The sequence below is a fragment of the Saimiri boliviensis genome, chromosome 15 (genome assembly GCF_048565385.1).
Source record: "Saimiri boliviensis isolate mSaiBol1 chromosome 15, mSaiBol1.pri, whole genome shotgun sequence".
Lineage (NCBI taxonomy): Eukaryota > Metazoa > Chordata > Mammalia > Primates > Cebidae > Saimiri > Saimiri boliviensis.
In genome coordinates this window covers 27,718,352-27,742,610 of record NC_133463.1, presented here as the reverse complement: position 1 = coordinate 27,742,610, position 24,259 = coordinate 27,718,352, and the positions used below count along the sequence as shown (strand labels likewise).

At 34.3% G+C, this 24,259-nt stretch overlaps 1 protein-coding gene across 10 annotated transcripts in view; it reads left to right on the top strand.

Annotated features, from left to right (window-relative positions):
• The window catches only part of VPS13B (vacuolar protein sorting 13 homolog B), an 805,060-nt gene that overhangs the window by 102,932 nt on the left and 677,869 nt on the right, over positions 1 to 24,259 (top strand). For all 10 annotated transcript variants that reach the window (XM_074386816.1, XM_074386811.1, XM_074386814.1 and 7 more), the window contains 3 exons: positions 1,274 to 1,443; positions 9,220 to 9,414; positions 21,934 to 22,058. In XM_074386816.1, the coding sequence (XP_074242917.1) occupies positions 1,274 to 1,443; positions 9,220 to 9,414; positions 21,934 to 22,058 (490 nt within the window). The remainder of the gene's footprint in view (positions 1 to 1,273; positions 1,444 to 9,219; positions 9,415 to 21,933; positions 22,059 to 24,259) is intronic.

Here is a 24,259-nt window from a genome sequence, read left to right as displayed (position 1 = left end):
AATAGAAACTTACCAGCACTTGAGAAGTATCCATTGTGTCTTCTTCTGGTTACTATTCTGACCTCAGGAGTAACCTATTGGTCGGGTGCGGTGTCTCACTTTAAAGAAGTTTGCTGATCTTTGCCCTATTTGCTTGCTCTGTGCTTAGTATTCTCCAGTCTTTTTCATTTTAGCCATTTCAATGGGTATGTGGTGCTATCACATTGTGACTTTATTTGCAATTACCTAATGTCTAGTTATGTCAACCAGCTTTTGGTATCATTTTTGACCGTTAGATAGGTGGTCAAGTCTTTTGCTTATTCAGGTCTTTTTTTTGTCCATTTATTTATTGATTTTTTTTATAAGACAAATAATATTTTAATGTGAAATGATAGAAAACTACAATCTCAGAATAAAGAACAGTCTTCAACAGGAAAGATATATGTGTGTGTATATATATATGATAAATATAGTTTCATGAGAAATGATAGAAAACCACAATCTCATCTCAGAATAAAGGTTGATTGTCTATTTCTTTCTTTCTTTTTTTTTTTTTTTTGGGATGGAGTTTTGCTCCTGTTGCCCAGGCTGGGGTGCAATGGCACGATCTCAGCTCACTGCAACCTCTGTGCCTCCTGGGTTGAAGAGATTCTCCTGCCTCAGATCCTAAATAGCTGGGATTACAGGTGTCTGCCACGATGGCTAATTTTTTTATTTTTAGTAAAGATGGGGTTTCACCATGTTGGCCAGGCTGGTTTCGAACTTCTGACCTCAGGTGATCCACCTGCCTCAGCCTCCGAAAGTGCTGGGATTGCAGGCATGAGATTGTTTATTTCTTAACGTTTTTTAGGAGATTTTTTTGTTTTTGTTTTTAATATGCTGTAGATACAAGTCCCTCATGGAGCTGGATCTTCCCCTGCCCTGTCTATCTGTGGCAAATATTTTCTCTCAGTCTGTATCTTGCCTTTACATTATCTCAGTCGTATCTTAATGACCAAAAGCTGTTATTCTTTTAAAGAAAGAAATTGAGGATTTCTTAGAAGATATATTAAAATAAAAAACTGGTAAATTTTTATATAACAAATGCATTTACATTCTAGAATAGAGTAACTTATATTTGTTAAAGGTAACTTATATTTGTAAAAGGTACATTTCTTATTGTTTTGTACCTGCTTCATTTTTGAAAAACAGGATTTGACCTTATAGTTTAGAGATCTAATTAATTCATTTTTCAGTCATTTAAGAAAAGTATTTAAAAATATTCTTCACTAAATTTTTATCATTTTGATTTTAGATATTAAAGATGAAAATGAAGCAATACTGAATCCTGAAGAGGTGGCTTTTCTAGAGGAATATATTCCTACTCGACATACAAGTGTTACTCTCCTCAAATGTACTTGCACAATTTCCATGGCTGAATTCAACTTGCTGGACCATTTGCTACCTGTCATTATGGGAGAAAAGGTATATTTTGTGATTCACTACATTTTTTCCCCTCTTATGGATTTTTTTTGGTCATTTAATAAAAGAATATCTGCAGCTGGGCACGGTGGCTTAAGCCCGTAATACTGGCAACTCAGGAGGCTGGGGCAGGATACATACTTGAGGCTAAGACTTTCAGGCCAACCTAGGCAACATAGCAAGACCCTGTCTCTAAAAATAAAAATTAAAAAAAAAAAATAGGCACTGTGGCACATGCCTATAGTCCTGACTTTTCAGGAGGCTGAGGTGGGAGGATTGCTTGAGCCCAGAAGTTTGAGGCTGCAGTAAACTATGATCACACTACTACATGTCAGCCTGGGTGTCAGAGTGAGACCCTGTCTCAGTTAAAAAAAAAAGAAAAAAGAAAAAGATAAAAGAATCTGCTTATATAGTTATCCATAATGAAGTAAAAGCAATGTAAAAATTTTTATGAACTAAAAGTTAACCATGTTAATTTTTAAAATGTAATTTTAAATTTATATTTTAAATAAAATAAACTTAAGTTAAGAGTGTTTAAAAAATGTTGAAGAATATGGGCCTAGAAGTCAGACCATATACTAGCTATAATGCCATGGACAATTACTTTATATCTCTAGGCCTTGTTTTCCTTTTCATTCCATATAATGATCAGGAGTCCCCAACCCCTGGGATGTTGACCAGTTACTGGTCATTTGCCTGTTAGGAACTGGATTGTAATGAAGGAGGTGAATGGTGAGTGAGCGAGCATTACCACCTGAGCTCTGCCTCCTGTGAGATCAGCGATGGCATTAGATTCTCATAGGAGCACTAACTCTATTGTGAACTGTGCATGCAAGGTATCTAGTTTGTGTACTCCTTATGAGAATCAAATGCCTGATGACCTGAGGTGGAATAGTTCATTCTGAAACCATACCCCTTCTCCTGGATCTGTAGAAAAATTGTCCTCCATGAAACTAATACCTGATGCCAAAAAGGCTGGAGTCCACTGACAGTGATAGTCATAGAAATAAAGCTGTCCTAACTTTAAAGAAGAAGTTATGGCAGGGAATTAACGATATGTATTAACTTTGTATTTATTTATTTATTTTTTATTTTTCTGAGATGAAGTCTTACACTGTCACCCAGGCTGGAGTGTAAGTGTTGGGATCTTGGCTCACTGCAACCTCTGTCTCCTGGGTTCAAGCAATTCGCTGCCTCAGTCTCCCAAGTAGCCTCCAAGCAGGCACCTGCCGCCATGCCCAGATAATTTTTGTATTTGTAGTTGAGACAGGGTTTACCATCTTGGCCAGGCTGATCTTGAACACCTGACCTTGTGATCCACCTGCCTCAGCCTCCCAAAGTGCTGGGATTATGGGCGTGAGCCACCACACCCAGCTGCATTAACTTTATTTTTGCTTCCTATTGGCCACTCATAATTAAGTACTGTAGTGTATTATGATTAAGAGACCATGTAGAGAAAATTTCACTGGAAACAATTAAAATACATCTGCACTTGGTCACTTTGTTTTTGCTGTCATCTAATTTTTTAAATAGATAGCATTTTTTAGAGCAGTTTTAGATTCACAGAGTGGAGTGAAACGTATAGAGATTTGTCATAAACTCAACCCTCATATACATAGCTTCCCCCATTGTCAACATCCCTCAACAGAGTATTATGTTTGTTATAATTGAACCTATCTTGACACATCATTTTCACCCGAAGTCCACAGTTTACATTAGCGTTCACTCTTGGTGTTTTATGTTCTATGATTATTGACAAATGTATAATTTTCTACTATAACAGTATCACATGGAGTAGTTTCAATTCTCCCCAGATTTTTTGTGCTCTGCCTATTCATCCCCCCGTCTCCCTAACCACTGGCAGCCACTGATCTTTTTATTGTCTCCATAGTTTTGCCTTTTTTAGACTGTCATATAGTTTGAATCATATAGTATGTAACCTTTTCACATTGGTTTCTTTCACTTAGTAGTATGGATTTAAGATTCCTCTTTGGCTTTTCATGGCTTGATAGCTGATTTCTTCTTTGCACTTACTAATATTCCATTATGGATGTACCACAATTTACTTATCCATTCACCTACTGAAGGGCATCTTGGTTGCTGTCAAGTTTTGAGAGTTATGAGTAAAACAGTCACATACGTCAACATACAAGTTTTGGTATGGGCATGTCTTCAACTGCTTTGGGTAAATACTAAGGAATGTGATTGATGGATTGTATGCTAAAACTATGTTTAGTTTTGTGAGAAGCTGCCAAATTGTCTTCCAAAGTGGCTGTATGATTTTGCATCCCTGCCAGCAATGAATATGTTGCTCCATATCCCTACCAACATTTGATGTCAGGACTTTGATTCTTTGCCATTCTTAGAGATGTGAAGTGTTGTCTCATTGTTTGATTTTTATTTCTTTGATGACATAGGGTGTGGAACATCTTTTCGTATGCTTATTTGCCATCTGTATATCTTTGCTGAGGCATCTCTTCAGATCTGTTGCCTGTTTTTTTTTTTTTTTTTAAATACAGTTGTTTATTTTCTTAATATTGAATTTTAAGAGTTCCTTGTATATTCTGGGTAATAGTCCTTTATCAAATAGGTCTTCTGCAAATATTTTCCCCCAATCTGTGGCTTGTCTTTTAATTTTCTTCTATTTTGCAGAGCAGAAATTCTAAATTTTTAATGAAGTCCAGCATATCAATTCTTTGTTTTATAGATTGTGCCTTTGGTGTTATATCTAAAGGTCATCACTATACTCAGCATCATCAGCTGGTATCTTTTAAGAATTGGTCCATCTTATGTAAGTTATTAAATTTGTAGGCATAGAGTTGTTTATAGTATTTTTAAAATTATCATTTTAGTGTCCTTGGGATTTGTAACAGTGTTCCTCTTTCATTTTGACATTAGAAATGTGTATCTTACTCTTTTTCTTAGCTTGGCTAGAGTGGCTTACTGGTTTTTATTGAGCTAGCTGTTGGTTTTGTTTATTTTCTCTGTTGATTTCCTATTTTCAATTTCATCGATTTCTGTTTTAATTTTAATTCTTTTCTTCTTATTTTGGATTTATCTAATTTCCTGAGGCGTAAGCTTAGGTGATTGATTTTAGGTTTTCCTTTTTTTGTAATATATGCACCCAATACTATAAAATTCCCTCTAAGCATTGCTTTCACGGCATGCTACAAATTTCGATAAGTTGTATTTTCATTCTCATTTAATTCAAATTATTTTTTATTTCTTGAGTTTTTTTCCCTTTGTCTTGTGTTCTTTAGAAGCATGTTATTTAATTTTCAAGTATTTTGACATTTTTAAGTTATGTTATTGTTACTGATTTTTACTTTCATTCCATTATTGTCTGAGAGCAGACAGTGTATGATTTATTTTATATTTAAACTGTGTAGGTCTGTTTTATGACTTAGAATGTGATCTGTTGGTGAATGTTCTATGTACGCTTTAGAAGAATGTGTACTCTGCTGTTGCTGTATGAAGCAGTCCTTTGATGTTTATTATATCCAGTTGATTATAAGTTCAATTATGTCCTTACTGATTTTTCTATCTGCTGGAGCTGATTATTTCTGATAAAGGGATATTGAAGTCTCCATCTAAAACAGTGGATTTGTCATTTTATTCTTTAAGTTTTATCATTTATTGCTTTGTAATTTTGGTACTGTGCCTTTAGACACATCCTTGTTAAGGACTGTTATGTCGTTTTACAGAATTACACCTTTATCATTACTTAATCCCTTCTTTATCTCTGATAGCTTTCCTTGGTCTGATTTTTGTTCTGTGTGAAATTAATATGGCCACTCCCACTTTCTTTTGGTTAGTTTTAGTATGGTATATATTTCTCTATTTTTTTAAAAAAATCTACATTTGTCTTTATATTTAAAGTGGGTTTTGAGTTGGTGTGGTGGCTCATGTTTGTAATTCCAGCACTTTGGGAGGCAGAAGTAGGCTGATCACTTGAGCCCAGTAGTTCAAGAACAGCCTGGGTGAAACCCTGTCTCTACAAAAAAAAATACAGGAATTAGCCAGGCATGCTGGCGTGTGCCTGTAGTCCCAGTTATTTGGGAGGCTGAGGTGGGAGGATCACCTGAATCCTGGAGGTTGAGACCAATGAGCTGTGATCACGACACTGCACTCCAGCCTGGGTGACAGAGTGAGACCCTGTCTCAAATAAATAAATACATAAGAAAAATTTTTAAAAGTAAGTTTTTTTAATAGACAATATATAGTTGGGTCTTATTTATCTGCCTTGACAATCTATCTTTTAATTGATGGATTTAGACCATTGATATGAAAGTATTGTTGATGTAATCGGACTAATATCAACCATACTTGTTGCCATTTTCTATTTTTTGCCATTGTTCTTTGTTCCTGATTTTATCTTCCACTCTTTTTTGCCTTTTGTGGTTTTCATTCAGCATTTTATGTGATTTGATTTTTTCTCCTCTATTAACATATCTGTTATACTTCTTTTTAGCGTTTATCCTAGAATTTGCATTATATGTTTGCAACTAATTCAGTTCACTTTCAGATAACACCATACCACTTTACAGGTAGTCAGTTTCTTATAATGAAAGAAGTATTAATTCTGCCATCCTTTCTCTTGTATCATTACTGTAATTCATTTTACTTTTATGTAAGTGTTCATATGCCTGCCACACACAAGCATACATAATTAAATACATATTACTATTATTATTTTGAAGAAACATGTATTAGATCAATTAAGAATAACAAAAATTAGGCCGGGCGCGGTGGCTCAAGCCTGTAATCCCAGCACTTTGGGAGGCCGAGGTGGGTGGATCACGAGGTCAAGAGATCGAGACCATCCTGGTCAACATGGTGAAACCCCGTCTCTACTAAAAATACAAAAAATTAGCTGGGCATGGTGGCGCGTGCCTGTAATCCCAGCTACTCAGGAGGCGGAGGCAGGAGAATTGCCTGAACCCAGGAGGCGGAGGTTGCGGTGAGCCGAGATCGCGCCATTGCACTCCAGCCTGGGTAACAAGAGCGAAACTCCGTCTCAAAAAAAAAAAAAAAAAAAAGAATAACAAAAATTAAAAGTTTTTATTTTACCTTAGGCCTTTCTGATACTGTTTTTGTATGTAGATGTGAAATTCTGACCTTTATTATTTTTCTTCTCTCTGAAGAATTTTTTTAAACATGTTTATTAAGGTAGATGTACTGGATACAAATTTTCTTAATTTTTGTTTGTCTGAGAAAGTCTTTTTTTTTCTCCTTTTGAAGGATAATTTCATGGCGTATGGAATTCTAGGTTTGTGGGGTATTTTTCTCTTAAAATACTTTGTTTTACTCCTTGCTTACATGGTTTTTGAGTAAGGTCAGGTGTAATTTGTATCATTGTTCCTCTATAAGTAAGGTGTGTTAATGATATGTCAGCATATGATTTTTGTTGTTGTTGTTGTTGTTGCATTTATCCTTCTTGGTGTTCTCTGAGTTCCCTGGGTTTCTGGTTTGATGTCTGACTTTAATTTGAAGAAATTCCCAGTCATTATTTTTTCAGATGTTTCTTCTGCTTCTTTCTCTCTTTTTTCTCCTTGTAGAATTTCTGTTATGTATATGTTACATCTTTTGGAGTTGTCCCACAGATCTTAAATATTCTGAATTATTTTTCCTGGTTTGCTTTTCAATTTTCACATTTTCTACTGAGATATCTTCAAGCATAGAGATTCTTTTGTTAGCCATGTCTAGTCTTCCCGTATGCTCCTCAAAGGGAAAAATGCTAACAAGGAGGCCTCACTCAGAAGGCAACCCACAAATTTGTATAAAATTTTCTTTAGATTGTTGGCTAATTCCTAAGCTGCCTATGTATAATGCAAGACTTTAGGAAACCCAGCAGAAAGCAAAGTAGAAATTGTACTATCTGCATGGTGCTGTGTATCTACAATTAGAGTTCAGACCCTGCTACATTAGCACCTGAGACCTTCCTTTGAAAACTTATAAGGGCTGCACCCTACGAATAAGTACAGATTGAAATAGATTAGTCTATTTCAATAGACTAAAAATAAATAGAAAGCCTAATTCCATTCCTGGATAGGACCATGATGATATACTTGTATTCTGTCTGTTTGCCAAAGAATAGTTAACTTACTTTGGGGGAAGACAGCATTGTCAAAGCCTCTATAATTTTTTATCCATAATAACAGCTGCTTGATAAAAAATTATGAGGTATACTAAAAGTAGAACCAATTGAATTAAATGTAATAAAAAAATCCGTGATAGAAATAGAATTAGAGATGATTAAGGTATTAGAATTGTTAGACATAGAATTTATGACTAATTGTTTAAGGAAAAAGACAAAAAGGTGGAAGATTTCAAAAGAGACCTCAATCCATTAAAAAGCACCAAATTAAATTGTGAAACCGGAAAACATAAGGACACGGGTTTGAAGGAAAAGGATGGAAAAAATATACCATTTAAATGCTAACCAAAAGATAACATGACTATTTTACTAAGAGATAAAGTAGATTTTAAGGTAAGAAGTTCACTAGGATTAAAGAGTGCCACTTCATAATGATAAAAATGTGAACTGAAAGAATGAACAATATAGATAATTCTCACAGGTATAATATTGAGTGAAAAATTATATATTGTATTATTTCATTTATATGAAGTTCAAGAAGAGAGAAAACTAATGTATGGCAATTAAAGTGATTAGCTACATCTGTTGAGGATTTAGTATTGCCTTGAAAGGGGCATGGGAGAGCCTTATAGAGTCCTTCAGTTGGGTGGTGGTTATGGATGTAAAAATTCATTCAGCTCTACCCTTCAGATTTGTGTGCTTTACTCTGTGTTATTTCTTAGCAATTCCAAAAAAAAAAGTCACTTAAAAAAGGAATGAATGTAGTTCCAAAGTAAATGGTGGTTTAAAAATTATTAGTAATGAGTAAAAAATCAGGATTATATTTTCAACTTAGTTTTAAGCACAGTGATTTTCAGTAATAGCACTTTTGGTTTTATGGATTGGAGAATTATTATGTAGCATTTACTATCTTTGGACAATGCCTTCTAAAGGCCAATATTGTGACAATGAAAGACAGACAAGGCAATGAAACTGTTCTATCATATTCTTCTGGATAGAAAAATCATGGCATTCCTCATTGAGAACCGTAAGTAGAGCATTTTAAGGAAGTGAATGAGTGAGTTCTGGGACAGGGGTCACTTGCTACTCAGGATGTATGTGCTGGACATCTTGAAACTTACCTGTATTTATTTGAAAGCTGAGAAAGATTCTGTAAAACTGAGAATACTGTGCCCTCCTCAAAATTCTTACAACTTTATTAGCCCTGAAGATGTGTATTGCTAGTAGACATGATAGAGAGCAGGAATTTTTCTTTCCTGCAAACAGGAAATGTTTAGTCCATTTAGTGCCTTAGTGAGCTAAATGTGAATAAAAGAGATTAAAAGATTCTGACTTTTGGGTATCTAGAAAACATTTTGGAATAATTAAGCTTAATAAAATATCTTCATCATACTGAGGCATATAGTGATACTATTCCAGTTGATTGAAAAAGAAAAACAACTTGAGCTAAAAGGGCAATAATTTTGCAAAAAATATGCATTCTTTGAAGTCTGGGACATATTTAAAATGTATAGAAAGACATTTGTTATTTGGTTCTAGCAAGAGATTTCTGTAGAAAGGCATCATTTCTAGATTGATTTGGTATCACCGCAGATGTGCAGGTCTCAAGCTTGAATAGAGGGAATTGCAATTCAGTCACTGCTCCACTTTTAAAATATAAAGTGAACCCTGTTATTTTCCAGAACTCCAGTAACTTCACGAATACTACAAACTTCCAGTCTCTTCGGCCCTTACCATCCATTCAAATATTGGTGGATAAAATTAATCTGGAACATTCAGTGCCCATGTATGCTGAACAGTTGGTGCATGTGGTCAGCAGCCTTACTCAACCTTCTGATAACCTGCTTCATTATTGTTATGTACACTGCTGTCTTAAGGTATGAAAAGTGAATTTTCTTGTTTGTTAGCGTGGGTTTGGCTTTGGGATCATCAGATAAGTTTCTTTTTTCTTGAAGTTGTAATTTCAGAGAAATAGTACTCTCAAAGGTAAGATTTAAATAAGAACTAAGATAGCTTTATTTATTCCAATGAAGTAAAATAATAAAAATATACTTATTTTAAAGATTTTTCAATTGTGTGAGATTAGTAGCTTGTTATTCATAAATGGTTAATTGTAACTTGAATAATTTGATATACCATTGATGGTAATTTTTATAAGCAATGTGAAAGAGCACTTAGTTTAATATGGATGCTTTGAAGACTCATGATTTTTTTGAAGGGAGTGTTTATGTGAGGCATAAAGAGGGCTTAAAACACTTTTTGTCACTTTTGTTGAATTCATGTTATTTCTTGATGCAAGGGAAATTTATTTTAAATACAAGCATATGCCATTTTATCCTGCATTACTTTATTGTACTTCATGGGGTGTGTGTGTGTGTGTGTGTGTGTGTGTGTGTGTTTAAAACAAATTGAGGGTTTGTGGCAACCTTGCATTAAGGAAGGCTTTGGTGCCATTTTTTCAATAACATGTGCTCACTTTGTGTCTCTGTGTCTTATTTTGGTAATTCTCCCAGTATTCTACAAGTTTTCGTTATTATTTTAGCTATTGTGATCTGTGATCACTGATCTTTGCTGTTACTATTGTAATGTTTTGGGGTACCAAGAAGTGCACCCATCTAAGACAGTGAACTTAATTAGTAAATGTTGTGTGTGTTTTGGGTTCTCTACTGACCAGTTTCCCCCTCTCTCTCTTTTCTCCTAATCGCTGAGATACAACAGTATTGAAGTTAGGCCAATTAATAACCCTACAATGGCCTGTAAATGTTCAAGTGAAAGGAAGAGTCCCACAACTGTACTTTAAATCAAAAGCTAGAAATAATTAAGCTTAGTGAACAAGGAGTGTCAAAAGCCAAGATGAGGCCTGAAAGCTAGGCCTCTTTTGCCAAATAGCCACATTGTGAATTCAAAGGAAAAGTCTCCAGGAAATTAAAAGTGCTACTCCAGTGAACACGGGAATGACAAGAAAGTGAAACAGCTTTATCTTTGATATAAAGTTTGGGTGCTCCAGATAGCAGATCAAGCCAGCTACAACATTCCCTTAAATGCAGAGCAAGGCCTTAACTCTCTCAGTTCTATAAATGCTGAGAGACTTGAGAGAGCTGCAGAAGAAAAATTGGAAGCTAGCAGAGGTTGGTTCATGAAGTGTAAGAGAAGCCATCTCCATAACATGAAAGTGCAAGGTGAAACAGCAAGTACTGACATAGAAACTACAGCAGGTTACCCATGTCTAGTTCAGTTAATAGGTGAAGGTGGCTACACTAAACAGATTTTCAGTATAGACGAAGTAGCCTTCTCTTGGAAATAGGTGCTGCCTAGGACTTACATAGCTAGAGAGGAGAAGTCAGTGCCTTGCTTCAAAACTTCAAAAGTCAGGCTGACTCTTGTTAGGGGCTAAAGTACCCGGTGACATTTTAAGTTGAAGATAATGCTCATCTATCATTCTGAGAATCCAAGGTGCCTTAAGAACTATGCTAAATCTTCACCACTCATGCTCTATAAATGGAACAACAAAGCCTTAATGACAGTACATCTGTTTATTGCATGGTTTACTAAATATTTTAAGCCTGTGAAGATGTACTGCCCTGAAAAGACTTCTCTCAAAATATTAGTGTTCAAGGACAATGCTCCTGGTCACCCTACATGTGTGATGATATACAAGGAGATGAATGTTGTTTTCATACCAGTTAACGTGACGTTCATTCTGCAGCCTGTGGATTAACAGTAATTTTGAATCTGGGGTCTTATTATTTAAGAAATATATTTTGTAAGGCTTATAGCTACCATAGATAGCAATTCTTCTGATAGACCTGGACAAAGCAAATTGAAAACCTTCTGGAAAAGAGTCATCAGTCTAGATGCTATTAAGAATATTCTTGATTCATGGAAGGAGGTCAACTATTTACATTAACAGGAGTTTGGAAGAAGTTGATTTCAATCCTCATGGATGTCTTTGAGGGGTTCAAAGCTTCCATAGAGGAAGTAACTGCAGATGTAATGGAAATATCAAGATAACTAGAATTAGAAGTGGAATTTGAAGATGTGACTGAATTGCTGTAATCTCATGATAAAACTTGAATGAAGGAGGAGTTGCTTCTTATGGATGAGCAAAGAAAGTGATTTCTGGGGATGGAATGTACTCCTGGGAAAGATGCTGGGACCATTGTTAAATGATTACAGAGAATTCGGAATGTTCTGTAAACTTGGTTGATAAAGTAATGGCCTGGTTTGAGAGGATTGACTCCAATTTTGATAGAAGTTTTACTACTGGTAAATGCCATCAAACCCCAATCAGACATCATTGCCTACTGTGGAGAAATCTTTCATGAAAGGAAGATTTATCCAATATGGCAAACTTCATTGTTGTCTTATTTTTAGAAATTGCTACAGATACCCCCACCACTTTTGGCAACCACCATCCTGATTAGTAAACAGCCACAAACATTGAGGCAAAAAGATTATTACTTGCTGAAGGTTGGGATGGTCATTAGCATTTTTTTTTTTTTAAAGCAATAAAGTACTTTTTGTAAGGGGTAGAGGGCAGGGTCTCACTCTGTCACCCAGGCTGGAGTGCAGTGGCACGATCTCAGCTCACTGCAACCCCACCTCCTGGGCTCAAGTGATTCTTCCATCTCAGTTTTTGAAGTATTGGGACCACAGGTACACATCACCGTGCTCAGCTAATTTTTTGTATTTTTGTTAAGATTGGGTTTTGCTGTGTTGCCCAGCCTGGTCTCAAATTCCTGAGCTCAAGCTATCTCCCTGCCTTACTTCCCCAAGTGCTGGGATTACAAGTATGAACCACTGTGCCCTGCCAATAAAGTGTTTTTTTAATGTATATAAGTTTTTTTTTAAAGACATAATGTTATTACACACTTAATATACTACAGTAGAAGTGTATACATAACTTTTATTATATGCATTGGGAAACCAAAAATTATTGTGATATTTGTTGTATTGTGGTGATGTGGAACTGAACGGGCAGTATTTCTTGGGTACATCCATCTAGTTATGTAAAATTATTGGTAGCTGTCCCCAGCTCTTTCAGTTTTTAAAAAATAAGTAATACATCCAGTGAAGGTATATACAAGCAATAACTGCAAATGTTTAACAATACATGTTGTAGCTAAGCAAACAGAGATGTATGATTTAAGTAGAAATAGTGTATACACAATCAACTTCTGTTTTATGAACAAAAGAAAACTATAAAAAGTTGAATTTAAGAATTAAGTACTGGCTGGACATGGTGGTTAATACCTGTAATCTCAGCACTTTGAGAGGCTGAAGTGGGTGGATCACTTGAGCCCAGGAGGTTGACACCCCCCTGAGCAACATGCTGAAACCTTATCTCTACAAAAAATATAAAAATTAGCCAGGTGTTGTGGTTGGGCACCTGTAGTGCCAGCTACTTGGGAGGCTTAGGTGGGAGATTCACTTGAGCCTGGGAGGTCAAGGCTGCAGTGAACTGTGATTGTGCCGCTGCACTCCACCTTAGCCAATAGAGCCAATAGACCTTATCTCAAAAAAAAAAAAAAAAAAAAAACCAAAAAAGCACTAATTTTCTGTAATGTATCAAAAGATTAGAGGACTCCACAAATAGGCTTTTGACCCAATTAGTTTATGCTATACAGTTGGAAGTTTTTAAGTTTTTAAGTGTTTGTATATCTGTAATACAAAAATAAACCAATTTCAAGATACCAATTTTAGATCACCTGCAGCTGTATGTAAATAGAAGATGTTAGCATTTGACTGTTTTCAAACCATGAAGAATAGAAAAACATGTTTTCTTGGTTCTTGATTGTTTTTGCAAAGCCCTTTTTCTCAAGGATGGCTCCTTTTTGGAAGAGCAACAGATCACATTGCAAAAGGGTGTGGACACAGGGAAGTGTGACTCATTGGGGCCATTATTTTAGTGATCTACCATAATGTGTTATGTCCTATGGAGAGTAGCAGAGATACTTTTAAAACCTAGTTATAAAGATAATATTTTATACTTATACTTTTTAGTTTATTGTCACAATTACTACATAGAAGTGTATAATTTTTTTTCTTTTGAGATGGAGTCTCTCTGTGGCCCAGGCTGGAGTGTAGTGGCACGATATTGGCTCACTGCAACCTGCGCCTGCCGGGTTGAAGCAGTTCTCCTTGTTCAGCCTCCTGCGTAGCTGGGACTACAGGCATGTGCCACCATGCCTGGCTAATTTTTTTTTTATTTTTAGTAGAGATGGGGTTTCACCATGTTAGCCAGGATGGTCTCGATCTCCTGACCTCTTAATCTGCTCACCTCAGCCTCCCAAAGTGCTGGGATTACAGGTGTGAGCCACTGCACCAGGCAGAAATGTATAATTTTTAAAAATACTGAAACACTTCCTTTTACTTCTTTTTTTTTCTTTTTTTGAGACAGAGTCTCCCTCTGTTGACCAAGCTGGAGTGCAGTGGCGCGATCTCAGCTCACTGCAACCTCTGCCTCCCGAGTTCAAGCGATTCTCCTGTCTCGGCTTCTGGAATAGCTGGTATTACAGGTGTCAGCCACTATGCCTGGCTAATTTTTATATATTTTTAAGTAGAGATGAGGTTTCGCCATGTTGGTCAGGCTGGTCTTGAACTCCTGACCTCAGGTTATCCACCTGCTTCGGCCTTCCAAAGTGCTGTGATTACAGGCATGAGCAACTGTGCCCAGCTGGTACAACTTTAATATCAGATATCAGTGTTAAAAATACTTGCCTTGTTTTTTCATGTTAATAATATATTTTATTTAACCCAATATATGCAAATATCAGTTAACATGCAATCAATATAAAACACTGACTTTGGCTTATAGATAAATAAAGTGCATCTCTATACTCAAGGAGAGTAGTCACCAAAACCATTGGTCATCAATATAGTCACCATCCTTACTGATATAAAGTTTATTGGAATAGTTGTTCACCATTTCAACTTGTCAGTATGTTAAAACTCACATTTCCAGTGTATTGTAAAAGTTATTTATAGTGTACTACTGATGCAGTTATATTTTGGAAAAAGGATTTTTGCTACACTTGCTGTCTAGTTTTCTTTTATATTTTGGCCTGTTTGAATAGAGTCATAATGGATAAGTTTAATGTCTCAAGAAGTAAGGTGGTAGGCAGAGTGGGAATGGCATAATATGCGTAGGAAAACCATTCACTGGCATTAAGAGTACTAAACCTTTTTTATTTTTATTTTTTATTTTTATTTATTTATTTTTTTAAGACAGAGTCTTACTCTGTCACCCAGTCTGGAGTGCAGTGGCATGATCTTGGGTCACTGTAACCTCTACCTCACAGGTTCAAGCGATTCTCCTCCCTCAGCCTCCCATGTAGCTGGGATTACAGGTGCATGCCACCATGCCCAGCTAATTTTTGTATTTTTAGTAGAGACAGGGTCACATCATGTTGGTCAGGCTGGTCCCAAACCAGCCTCAAGTCGACTTGGCCTCAAGTCGATCTGCCCACCTTGACCTCCCAAAGTGCTGGGATTACAGATGTGAGCCACTGCACTCGGCCAAGAATACTAAATACTTTTGAAAATAAAGCCTCGAGTCTTTCTTGAATATTTCATTTCCATACTTCTGTGACATTTTAATACTTTAAGGATTTTGGTAGAGAGTTTTTGTTTATATGGCTATTGTGACGTGACTCTGTTTACCAATTTGCTATAAAGTTTATAGCAGTTCATATTTCAGTAGCCATTGAGGAAGTTTTTAAAGTTTTTCTTTTAGTGTTATAGCGTTGCAGTCATACAGTAGAGGATTTGTGTGTTTTGCATTTTAGTCCATATGTAATTTTCAGTTAAATTCTTAAATGCTTGAATTTTAATTTTGTACACTTAACTTTGACTGTATTGATAAGATAAATGATTCATAATTCCTACTTCATGTAATCAGATTTACCAATTGGGAGAGTTGGGATGGATATGTAAGGAAAATATGCAGATGAAACTTTCCTTTTATTTGTAATTGACAAAATTGTATATATTTATTGTTTATAACATGTTTTGAAAGATGTATACATTTTGAAATAGCTCATTCTATCCAACTAACATACATATTACGTCACATACTTACCATTTTTGTGGTGTGAACAGTTTAAATCTGCTGTCATTAATTTTTGAAATAGAATTCATTGTTGTTTACTATAGTCTTCATATTGTACAATAGATCTTTTAAATTTATTCTTTCTATCTAACTGAAATTTTGTGTGCTTTGCCTAACATCTCTTCAACCTCCTATCTCTGAAAGATGACACTTTCTTGTGGATTACCAAATCCTCTTTATTTATCTGGCAAACTCATCCTTTGAACATGTATGGTATCAAGTAGCTAAGAGTTTCAAGGCATCTGATATTTGAAGTAGAAAATTTGGTAATGTGACTGTATTGTGTAATTTGTAGAATAGTATATAACTTTAAGACCTTGTTATTCATAAGTATCATCTACAATAAATACTTCAGACAGAACAAGAAGAGTAGAATGAAAACCCTTTGGATTCTTTGGATCTGCTAATTTTTGATCTCAAGAAAATCTCAAGGGATTTGGAGGAAATGGTGTTTTTATATATGTCTGGTGGTGACATAAATTGGTATATTTATTTTGGAAAGCAGTGGCATGTAATACATTTGAAAGCACATCTACCTTACCACCCATTTTTTCCAATTTTCAGTGTATACCCTGTAGCAGGGGTCAGCAAAATTTTGCCTAAAGGCTCAGTATATATTTTAGGCTTTGTGGACCAAGTGGCAAAATTGAAGATAATATGTAGGAACTTAAATAAGAAGAGAGAACAAACTTTACAAATTTTGAGTTTATAATATTCAAAGTATAATAACTGAGTACAGTTTTTGGGTAATACAATTTTATTTTTCTTTTATTTATTTATTTTTTTGAGATGGAGTCTTGCACTGTCACCCGGGCTGGAGTGTAATGGCATGATCTCGGCCCACTGCATCCCTGCCTCCCAGTTCAAGCGATTCTCCTGCCTCAGGAGCTGAGATTCTCCTGCCCAAGTAGTTGAGATTGCAGGTTCCCACCTGGCTAATTTTTTGTATTTTTAGTAGAGATGGGACTTCACTATGTTGGCCAGGCTGGTCTCGAACTCCTGACCTCATGATCTGCCCACCTCAGCCTCCCAAAGTGCTGGGACTGATGTGAGCCACCCTACCCGGGTGGTACAGTTTTATTCTTAAGAAGAATGGAATTATTTTTGGAGGACAACATTTTACCTAATTGGGATTTCAACTTAACTGTTCCCATCATCATGTTGATTATAAAAATGTCCATATGTAAAAATTATTCTTAGCTTATAGGGTATCCCAGAACAAGCAGTGTGGGATTTGGCTTGTAGGTTATACTTGGTTTTTGTCCTGTTTTCTTCTGAGAGGTTTATTGTTTAGGAATTAGCCAAGGAAGTGAAAGACTTTTGCAGTGAGAACCACGAAACAGAGCTGAAAGAAACTAAGATATACATAAATGGAAGCACATCTCATCTTCTTGAATTAAAAGACTTAATATTGCCCATGCTATCTGTTCTACACATTCAATGCAGTCTCTATTACAATCCCAATGTTTTTTGAAGAAGTAGGAAAACTCATGCTGAAATTCTTATGGACTCTAAAGGGACCCCGAATAACCAAAACAAACTTGAAAAAGAACAAAGCTGAAGGACTTCCTCTTACTGATTCCACAACTTACTACAGAGCTATAGTAGTCAAAACAGTGTGGTACTGGTGTAAAAACAGATATATGGACCAGTGGAAAAGAATACAGTGGCCAGAGATTAACCATTGTATATGTGGTCAAATGATTTTTGCCAAGTGTCAAGACCGTTAAAAGAGAAAGGACAGTCTTTTTAGCAAATGACACTGGGAAAACTGGATAATGCATATGCAAAAGAATGAAGTTAAACCCTTAACACCATATTATAAAAAAAAAAGTTAAAATTGAACAGAGACCTAAATGTGAGACTTATAAAAAGTACTTCATTTTTATGCCTGAATATTTCATTGCATGGGTATACTATTACAGTTTATTCATTTATTGATTGATGGACATTTGGGTTGTTTCCTCTTTTTGGCTATTACGAATAATATGGCTATGAATATTCATGTCTAAATTTTTATGCCAGCATAAGTTTCCATTTCTCTTGGGTACATATACCTAGGTTTGGAATTGCCTGGTCATATGGTATTTTAAAAATATTTTTAGGAACTGCCAAACTGGTTTTTAAGGAATTGTTTTATTATCCTACCACTGATAAGTGAGAGGTTCTGTTTTTCCACATCCTCACTAACTCTTTCACTTTTATTATTGTCTGTCTTTGTGATCTTAGGAATCTTAACGGTTGTTATAAAATGGCATCTCGCTGTGGTTTTGATTTATATTTCCATAATGACTAATGCTACTCAGCCTTTTTTTATGTGCTTATTACCTTTTGGTCATTTGTATATCTTCTTTGGATAAATATCTATTGTAGTCTTTGGCCCATTTTAAAATTGTGTTGTCTTTCTGTTGTCAAGTTGCAAGCATCTTTTATGTATTCTGATGTGTTTTATTTCTTGAACAGTGTAAGTGACAGCATGTCACTATTCTTATTTTTAAAATTATGGGTGGTGAAAATGAAATCAGAATGTATTGATAATTTTACTTGCTTAAATTGCTGTTGGAAATGAAATCAAGAGAAAATACTTTTTTTGCCCTCCATTGGAGGAAAACATAAGGATAGCACGTGTTAGTCCAGAATTTTCTTTTGTTTCAATAGATACCTCAACAAAAACTAGGTTGAGAGGGTTTAGGAAGTAATAGGTGATGGAAACATTATAGCACACTCTAGGCCAGGGGTCCCCAACCTCTGTGATTTCTCAAGTCACAGTAAAAACAGCAACTGTGAACAAGATTTGGACAATCCAGTCCAACTCTGGAATTTAAACATCTCAAGATAAGAATAAGCAGGGGTCTCCAATCCCTGGGCCACAGAACCTGACTGTACAGCAGGAGGTGAACAGCAGAGCAAGCAAGCATTACTGCTTGAGCTCTGCCTCCTGTTAGATCAGTAGTGGTGTTAGATTCTTATAGGAGAGTGAACCTATTGTGAACTGCACATGTGAGGGATCTGGGTTGCACGCTCCTTATGAGAATCTAATGGCTGATGATCTGAGGTAGAACAGTTTTATTTTGAAACCGTTCTCCCGACCTCCAGTCCATGGAAAAATCGTCTTCCATGAAACCATTCCCTGGTGCCAAAGAGGTTGGGGATCGCTGCTCTTGGCTATGCATTCAAGATATTTGCTGATAAAAGGAGAGAAATGTAGTTTTACTGATGATTGAAGGGGGAAGGTGGTGATGAGAAAGATTATTTATTTCTCTTTAAGTGGAGAATCAACCATTCCTTTCTAGGTGAAGGGAAGGAGGCAATGGGAGGGAGGAAGGAAGATTGGGTGAAATTGTGAGTTAATAGATGAGCTACATTAAATGAAGCATCATATCACTGTTACAGCAATATATAATTTCAGAGATGTCCCTAATCCTTTTGGACTTCATTTTTCCCACATGTAAAATGAGATGATTGAGTTAAATAATCTCTAAGCAGTTTGAGCTCTAAAGTTCTGTGGTTAATTTTGATTTCATTCTTTTCCCCTGAAGAGTTTTTCTTCATAAGATGTTCATTATTATGTTGTACAATTCTAGTTACAATTATTCTTTCTTTAGTTTTTGTGTTTCAATGTATTATTGTGTACATAGCAGCTTTTGAAATAAAGGAAATGCATAAAGGGACAAACTTTATGATGCTGAGTATATTATTATACCATGTTTTTTAATAATGGCAATAACAAAAGTGATTTATTGTATATCACAATTGTGATGTACTATTTTCATTTATACTTAGCATGTGCTTTTTATACTTTTGTCTTTTTAAAATTACAAATTCTAATTTCTGACAATAATTTCTGGCAAAATCTTTCAGAAGTAAGTTGCTTTATAATGTTTCTAAATCAATTACAATTTCTTCTATTTGAGATATTAATTCAAGAACATTTGTCATAAGATGTTAAAATGTTGATAATGTATTTTTATCATTTGCTAATTGGGATTTTAAAAAATAAGTGCTGATACTGTTTAACTTTTCATTTAATGAGATATGTAAGTCCTTTTACTCAACTTTATAATTTCCTTTAGCTAAAATTTCTGTTGGTAGTTATGCTTGTTGTTTCACACATTTTTACTGCTCTAGACTATTAGTTTGCAACATTTACCAAACCAATTTTTGAATATGTGAACTATCACGTAAGCAACTTCAGTTTATACTGTGCTGGTTCTGCTTTTTCAAATTAAGTATTTGTAGTCTTTGTCAAGGGATGTTGACAAATTATTAGGTTCCATAGGTTTTGTAAATCTATATATCTGATTGCTGTAATTTAAAAGAGCTAGGTTAAAAATTTATTTGTAGTTATTTTTGATTTGGTGGATAATAGAAGAAGCAAAATATGAGTCATAATATTTTGGCAATATTTAGTAGATAACTTCTTTGTCCAGTAGGCTCTCTTTCATTGTAATTTTTATCTGCTTGAGTGTTTTTTTAGAAGCATCTCTAGACAACACAAAAACGTAATAAAGTCTTTTAAAAAAATGGTAGAATAGTATACAGTTACCCCAAAGCCCTTTGTAATTCTGCAGACAACAAGCAGGGATCTCCTCTACACCCAGTTTCCTTAGTATAGTTGATAGTGTCTGTGATTATATTGTTGGGACATTTGATGGAAAATTCGACAGTGGCTTTGAGAGAGTTCTTAGTTAAGCATAGTTAATACGATGTGATAAAATATTATCTTTATTCTTAACTCGAAATATTTGGCAGTTGGACATTATTTCAGGAATGTGTTTTGTTTTGTTATATTAATAACTGTAAATTCCAGAATCCTTTGAATATTGGGTCTTTATGAGGAAATAAGAAATCCTGAAATTGTACGGTAACCAGTGTAGTGCTTTGTATATATTGTTGCCCAGAACAGGTCTTCAAAATGAATTAATGTGAAATATTTTAATTTTAAGTTATAATTTTAAGTAATTATTTCATTATCAGAAACATATCTTTTTCCTTTTTTCTCAATTCTATATTCTTGTCTGTTGGTTAATAGCACATTATAGGTATGGATGGGTACATCATTATTATTTTCCTTGATAGTAATTAGATAAGTAGGTCCTTTGAAATGCAGTTTTCCTTGAAAATGTAATTTTTAATAATGCTTTATTTCTAAAACATTGTTTTGTTCACTCAAAACTGAGTGTATAAGAAATAATTTGACGTTGTTAATTTGATGAATGTTAGGAGCATAATAGCTTTTTGAAACTATTTGGAAGTAGCTTAATTTTTAAAAGAAATTGATAATTGTTTTATGCTCATTAAATAGGGTATTTTGAAAATCAGTTATGAAGAAATGTTAAACATTTTATTATAGAACTTTACAGTTAATATTAATTAATCCTAGAGATATGGAAGTCAGTGCTTTATAAACCCAAGGGATAAAAATTATAACTAAAGATAAATGTTGAGATGAAGCTACTTTTACATTTACTGGAAAACAGTAATTCTTTGTTTTGTATCCATGTGTGTATTTCTACTGTGAGGTGTTTATCCTTTGTTCTTTTAGAAATAATTGAAGCAGAAATATCATCAGTTCTCTGGAGTATTCTTGTAACATGTAATATTACATTGTTTCTTCCTATTATAACAAATGTAGTAGCCAGGAATTTCAGGGATTGCTTATAAAATTTTGTAGTATGATCTGCTTGCTTTAAGCATAAACATGCTTGTACATATGAAGAGTAATTTATTCCATGTACCAAATTTTCTGGGGTTTACAACCTCAATCCCACAATTATTTTCACAAAAGAAAGTGGAAAGAAACATTTTAGGATATTTTTCAATATCCTTTTTGTTTGTACATTATACAAGTTGAAGACAAAATACATTTTAAACAGTTTTTCTTGTAGTTAATGTTCTTTTAGTCATAAAATATTAACATTAATTTATAAAATTTGTAGTTTGTAGCGTAGAAAATGCAGTCAGATGTTTATGTTTATGGAAAAATGTATATTTTAGCAAATAATAAAACACTAAATGAGGAATCTGTGTGGAAATAAAATGTGAAACTTAAAAAATTAGTCAAAAAAGCATTGATCTTTCAACGATGTGAAATAAATACTGTATATTGAAATATCTTTTGACCTACAGTCAGATTATATAAAAGAATTTGGGAAGTGGTAGAAGACTTTGGAACTTATTTAGTGTGCAGCTGTTGTACAACAAATTGAAAGTGAAGTATTTCATGCTGTGCTTATTAAAACTTTGTCTGTATGAACACTGATTTTTGTTTGTTTGTTTGTTTTAGATATTTGGTTTCCAGGCGGGACTAACATCTTTGGATTGCAGTGGATCTTACTGCTTACCTGTACCGATTATTCCCTCTTTCAGCACTGCTCTTTACGGTAAACTTCTGAAACTCCCCACATGCTGGTAAGTCTTACATGGTAAAATGTGACATGTTAATTTCCGTTTTTTTTTTTTTTTTTTATGAGGGAAAAAACCCCCAAATGTTTCTGTCTTATGCCCATGTTAGTTTTATACAAAACTTTAGAAAAAATATCTGAACTTGTACTTTTACTGAGACACTAAAAATTTTTTTTAAGTTTCTGGAATCTGTTAGTTCATAGTGTCTTTTGTGACAATAATAACTGTTATTGGGGTAATAACTGTTAATTCATGTTGTGTATATATATAAAATACTACTTCAGATTATAATAGGAACTGTAAGAGCAAGTGCCTTTTTTTTTTCAAGATGGTATAAAGACTTTAAAAAGTTACAAATTAATATCAAGGCCAAAGTATTTATTAAGTAGTAATTTCATATATATTCATAACCACTGACAAAAGTATACTCATTATATAGAGTTAGAATGTATTTACATGTCTGGCAGATATATTTTGTAAGAAATTGATTGTAGCTCACTATTTTCATTCAGGATTGAGTTGCTATATTTGATGGTCACATTTTCTTAAATTCAAAGAGATTTACAAAAAGAGCCAGTAATTATCAATTACAAATTTTTAGTTTAAAGGAATGCTTTTAATATATTGTTTAAATATATAAATGTTTAAATATATGAAATTAATTTTTAGTGAGCCAACTTTCCCATTTAAAATGTGAATTATTTTAATTATTTAGAATATGTCTTTTGCATTCTCATTAGTAAGCTTATTTTTGCAAGATAGTTTTTCTATTAGTTTTTTACTAAAAGTGACATAACCTTTAGAAAATTAGGATTAATTTCTTTCTTTTTTTTTTTTTGAGACAGAGTCTTGCTCTGTCACCAGGTGCCAGGCTGGAGAGCAGTGGTGCAATCTTCGCTCACTGCAACCTCTGCCTCCTGGGTTCAAGCAATTCTCCTGCTTCAGACTCCCTGGTAGCTGGGACTACCGACACATGCCACCATGCCCAGCTAATTTTTGTATTTTAGTAGAGATGGGGTTTCACTATGTTGGCCAGGATGGTCTTGATCTCTTGAGCTCGTGATCCGTCCACCTCACCCTCCCAAAATGCTGAGATTACAGGCGTAAGCCACCATGCCCAGCTAATTTCTTAACTAAAATACTTCAGTTGCTAACAGTGTTTCTTTAATAACACATAACTTTAAAAATGAAATTAGTAAAATAATTGCTCATATTTTCAAGAAAATTTGACTGCTGATACAGAAAAAGTTTTAAAAAGTTGTAGTTAAATCTTAGTACCAATTCCTTTATAAAATGAAATGATTATTAAATTATTATTCTTAATTTCTAATGATAAATTTCATTTTGTCCTTACTCCTCCATATGTTGTTTATTATGTTACATAGAAATGGATTTAACTTTTTGTTAGCATACATACATGGTATGTTGCATTTGAGCCAACTTTTATGTTCTAATCTATTAAGAAATAAACTGGAATATGTCACAGTTGATATAGTGATATCAATTTTAATAGGTATTTGTCAACTATTATCTCAGTTATATGCTGGTTAAATTATCATTTATAGGACTAAAATACTTTTATTGTAAACAGTATAGTTTACTGTAGAAAATTCTTAATTTTTTAAAAAATCCACATTTTTCAAAATGATTATCTTCTTTATATTAAATGAATATTTAAATAAGTAAGGCTTATTTTAAGGATCCTTGGAGGTTATTATGAATACTGTCAAATGTTACTTAAAATATGCCTGCAGACATCTAGAAATAATATTCCAGTTAAATACTGAAAGCATGAGATCACAGAATGCTAATAGTTTTTGGATGTGTTTTTCTTTTTTGTAGTTAAGACTACTGCTGTGTTATTTTAGTGATATTTTTGCTATGCTTTATGGAAGTATGTTGATTTGAAATGGTTTCTTGAAATTGTTTTCCTTAATAAATGTAAGAAACATGTTTAATGAATCTACTAGTAACTCTAACTTGAAAATAAAAAGACAAAACTAAATAAATTGAGATATTGATTAGTTTTAGTACAGTTTGAAGTCAATGAAATACTCCTTAAGCAGTATGTCCTGTAAGTTTAAAGAAAGCAGACAATTTCCCTGGGACATCAGAGATAGCTGATGAGATGAGGCCTTGTTAGAATTGGACATTAATATATGAGACAGATATCCATGTATCTATCACTGGATACAGTAGGGGGAGAA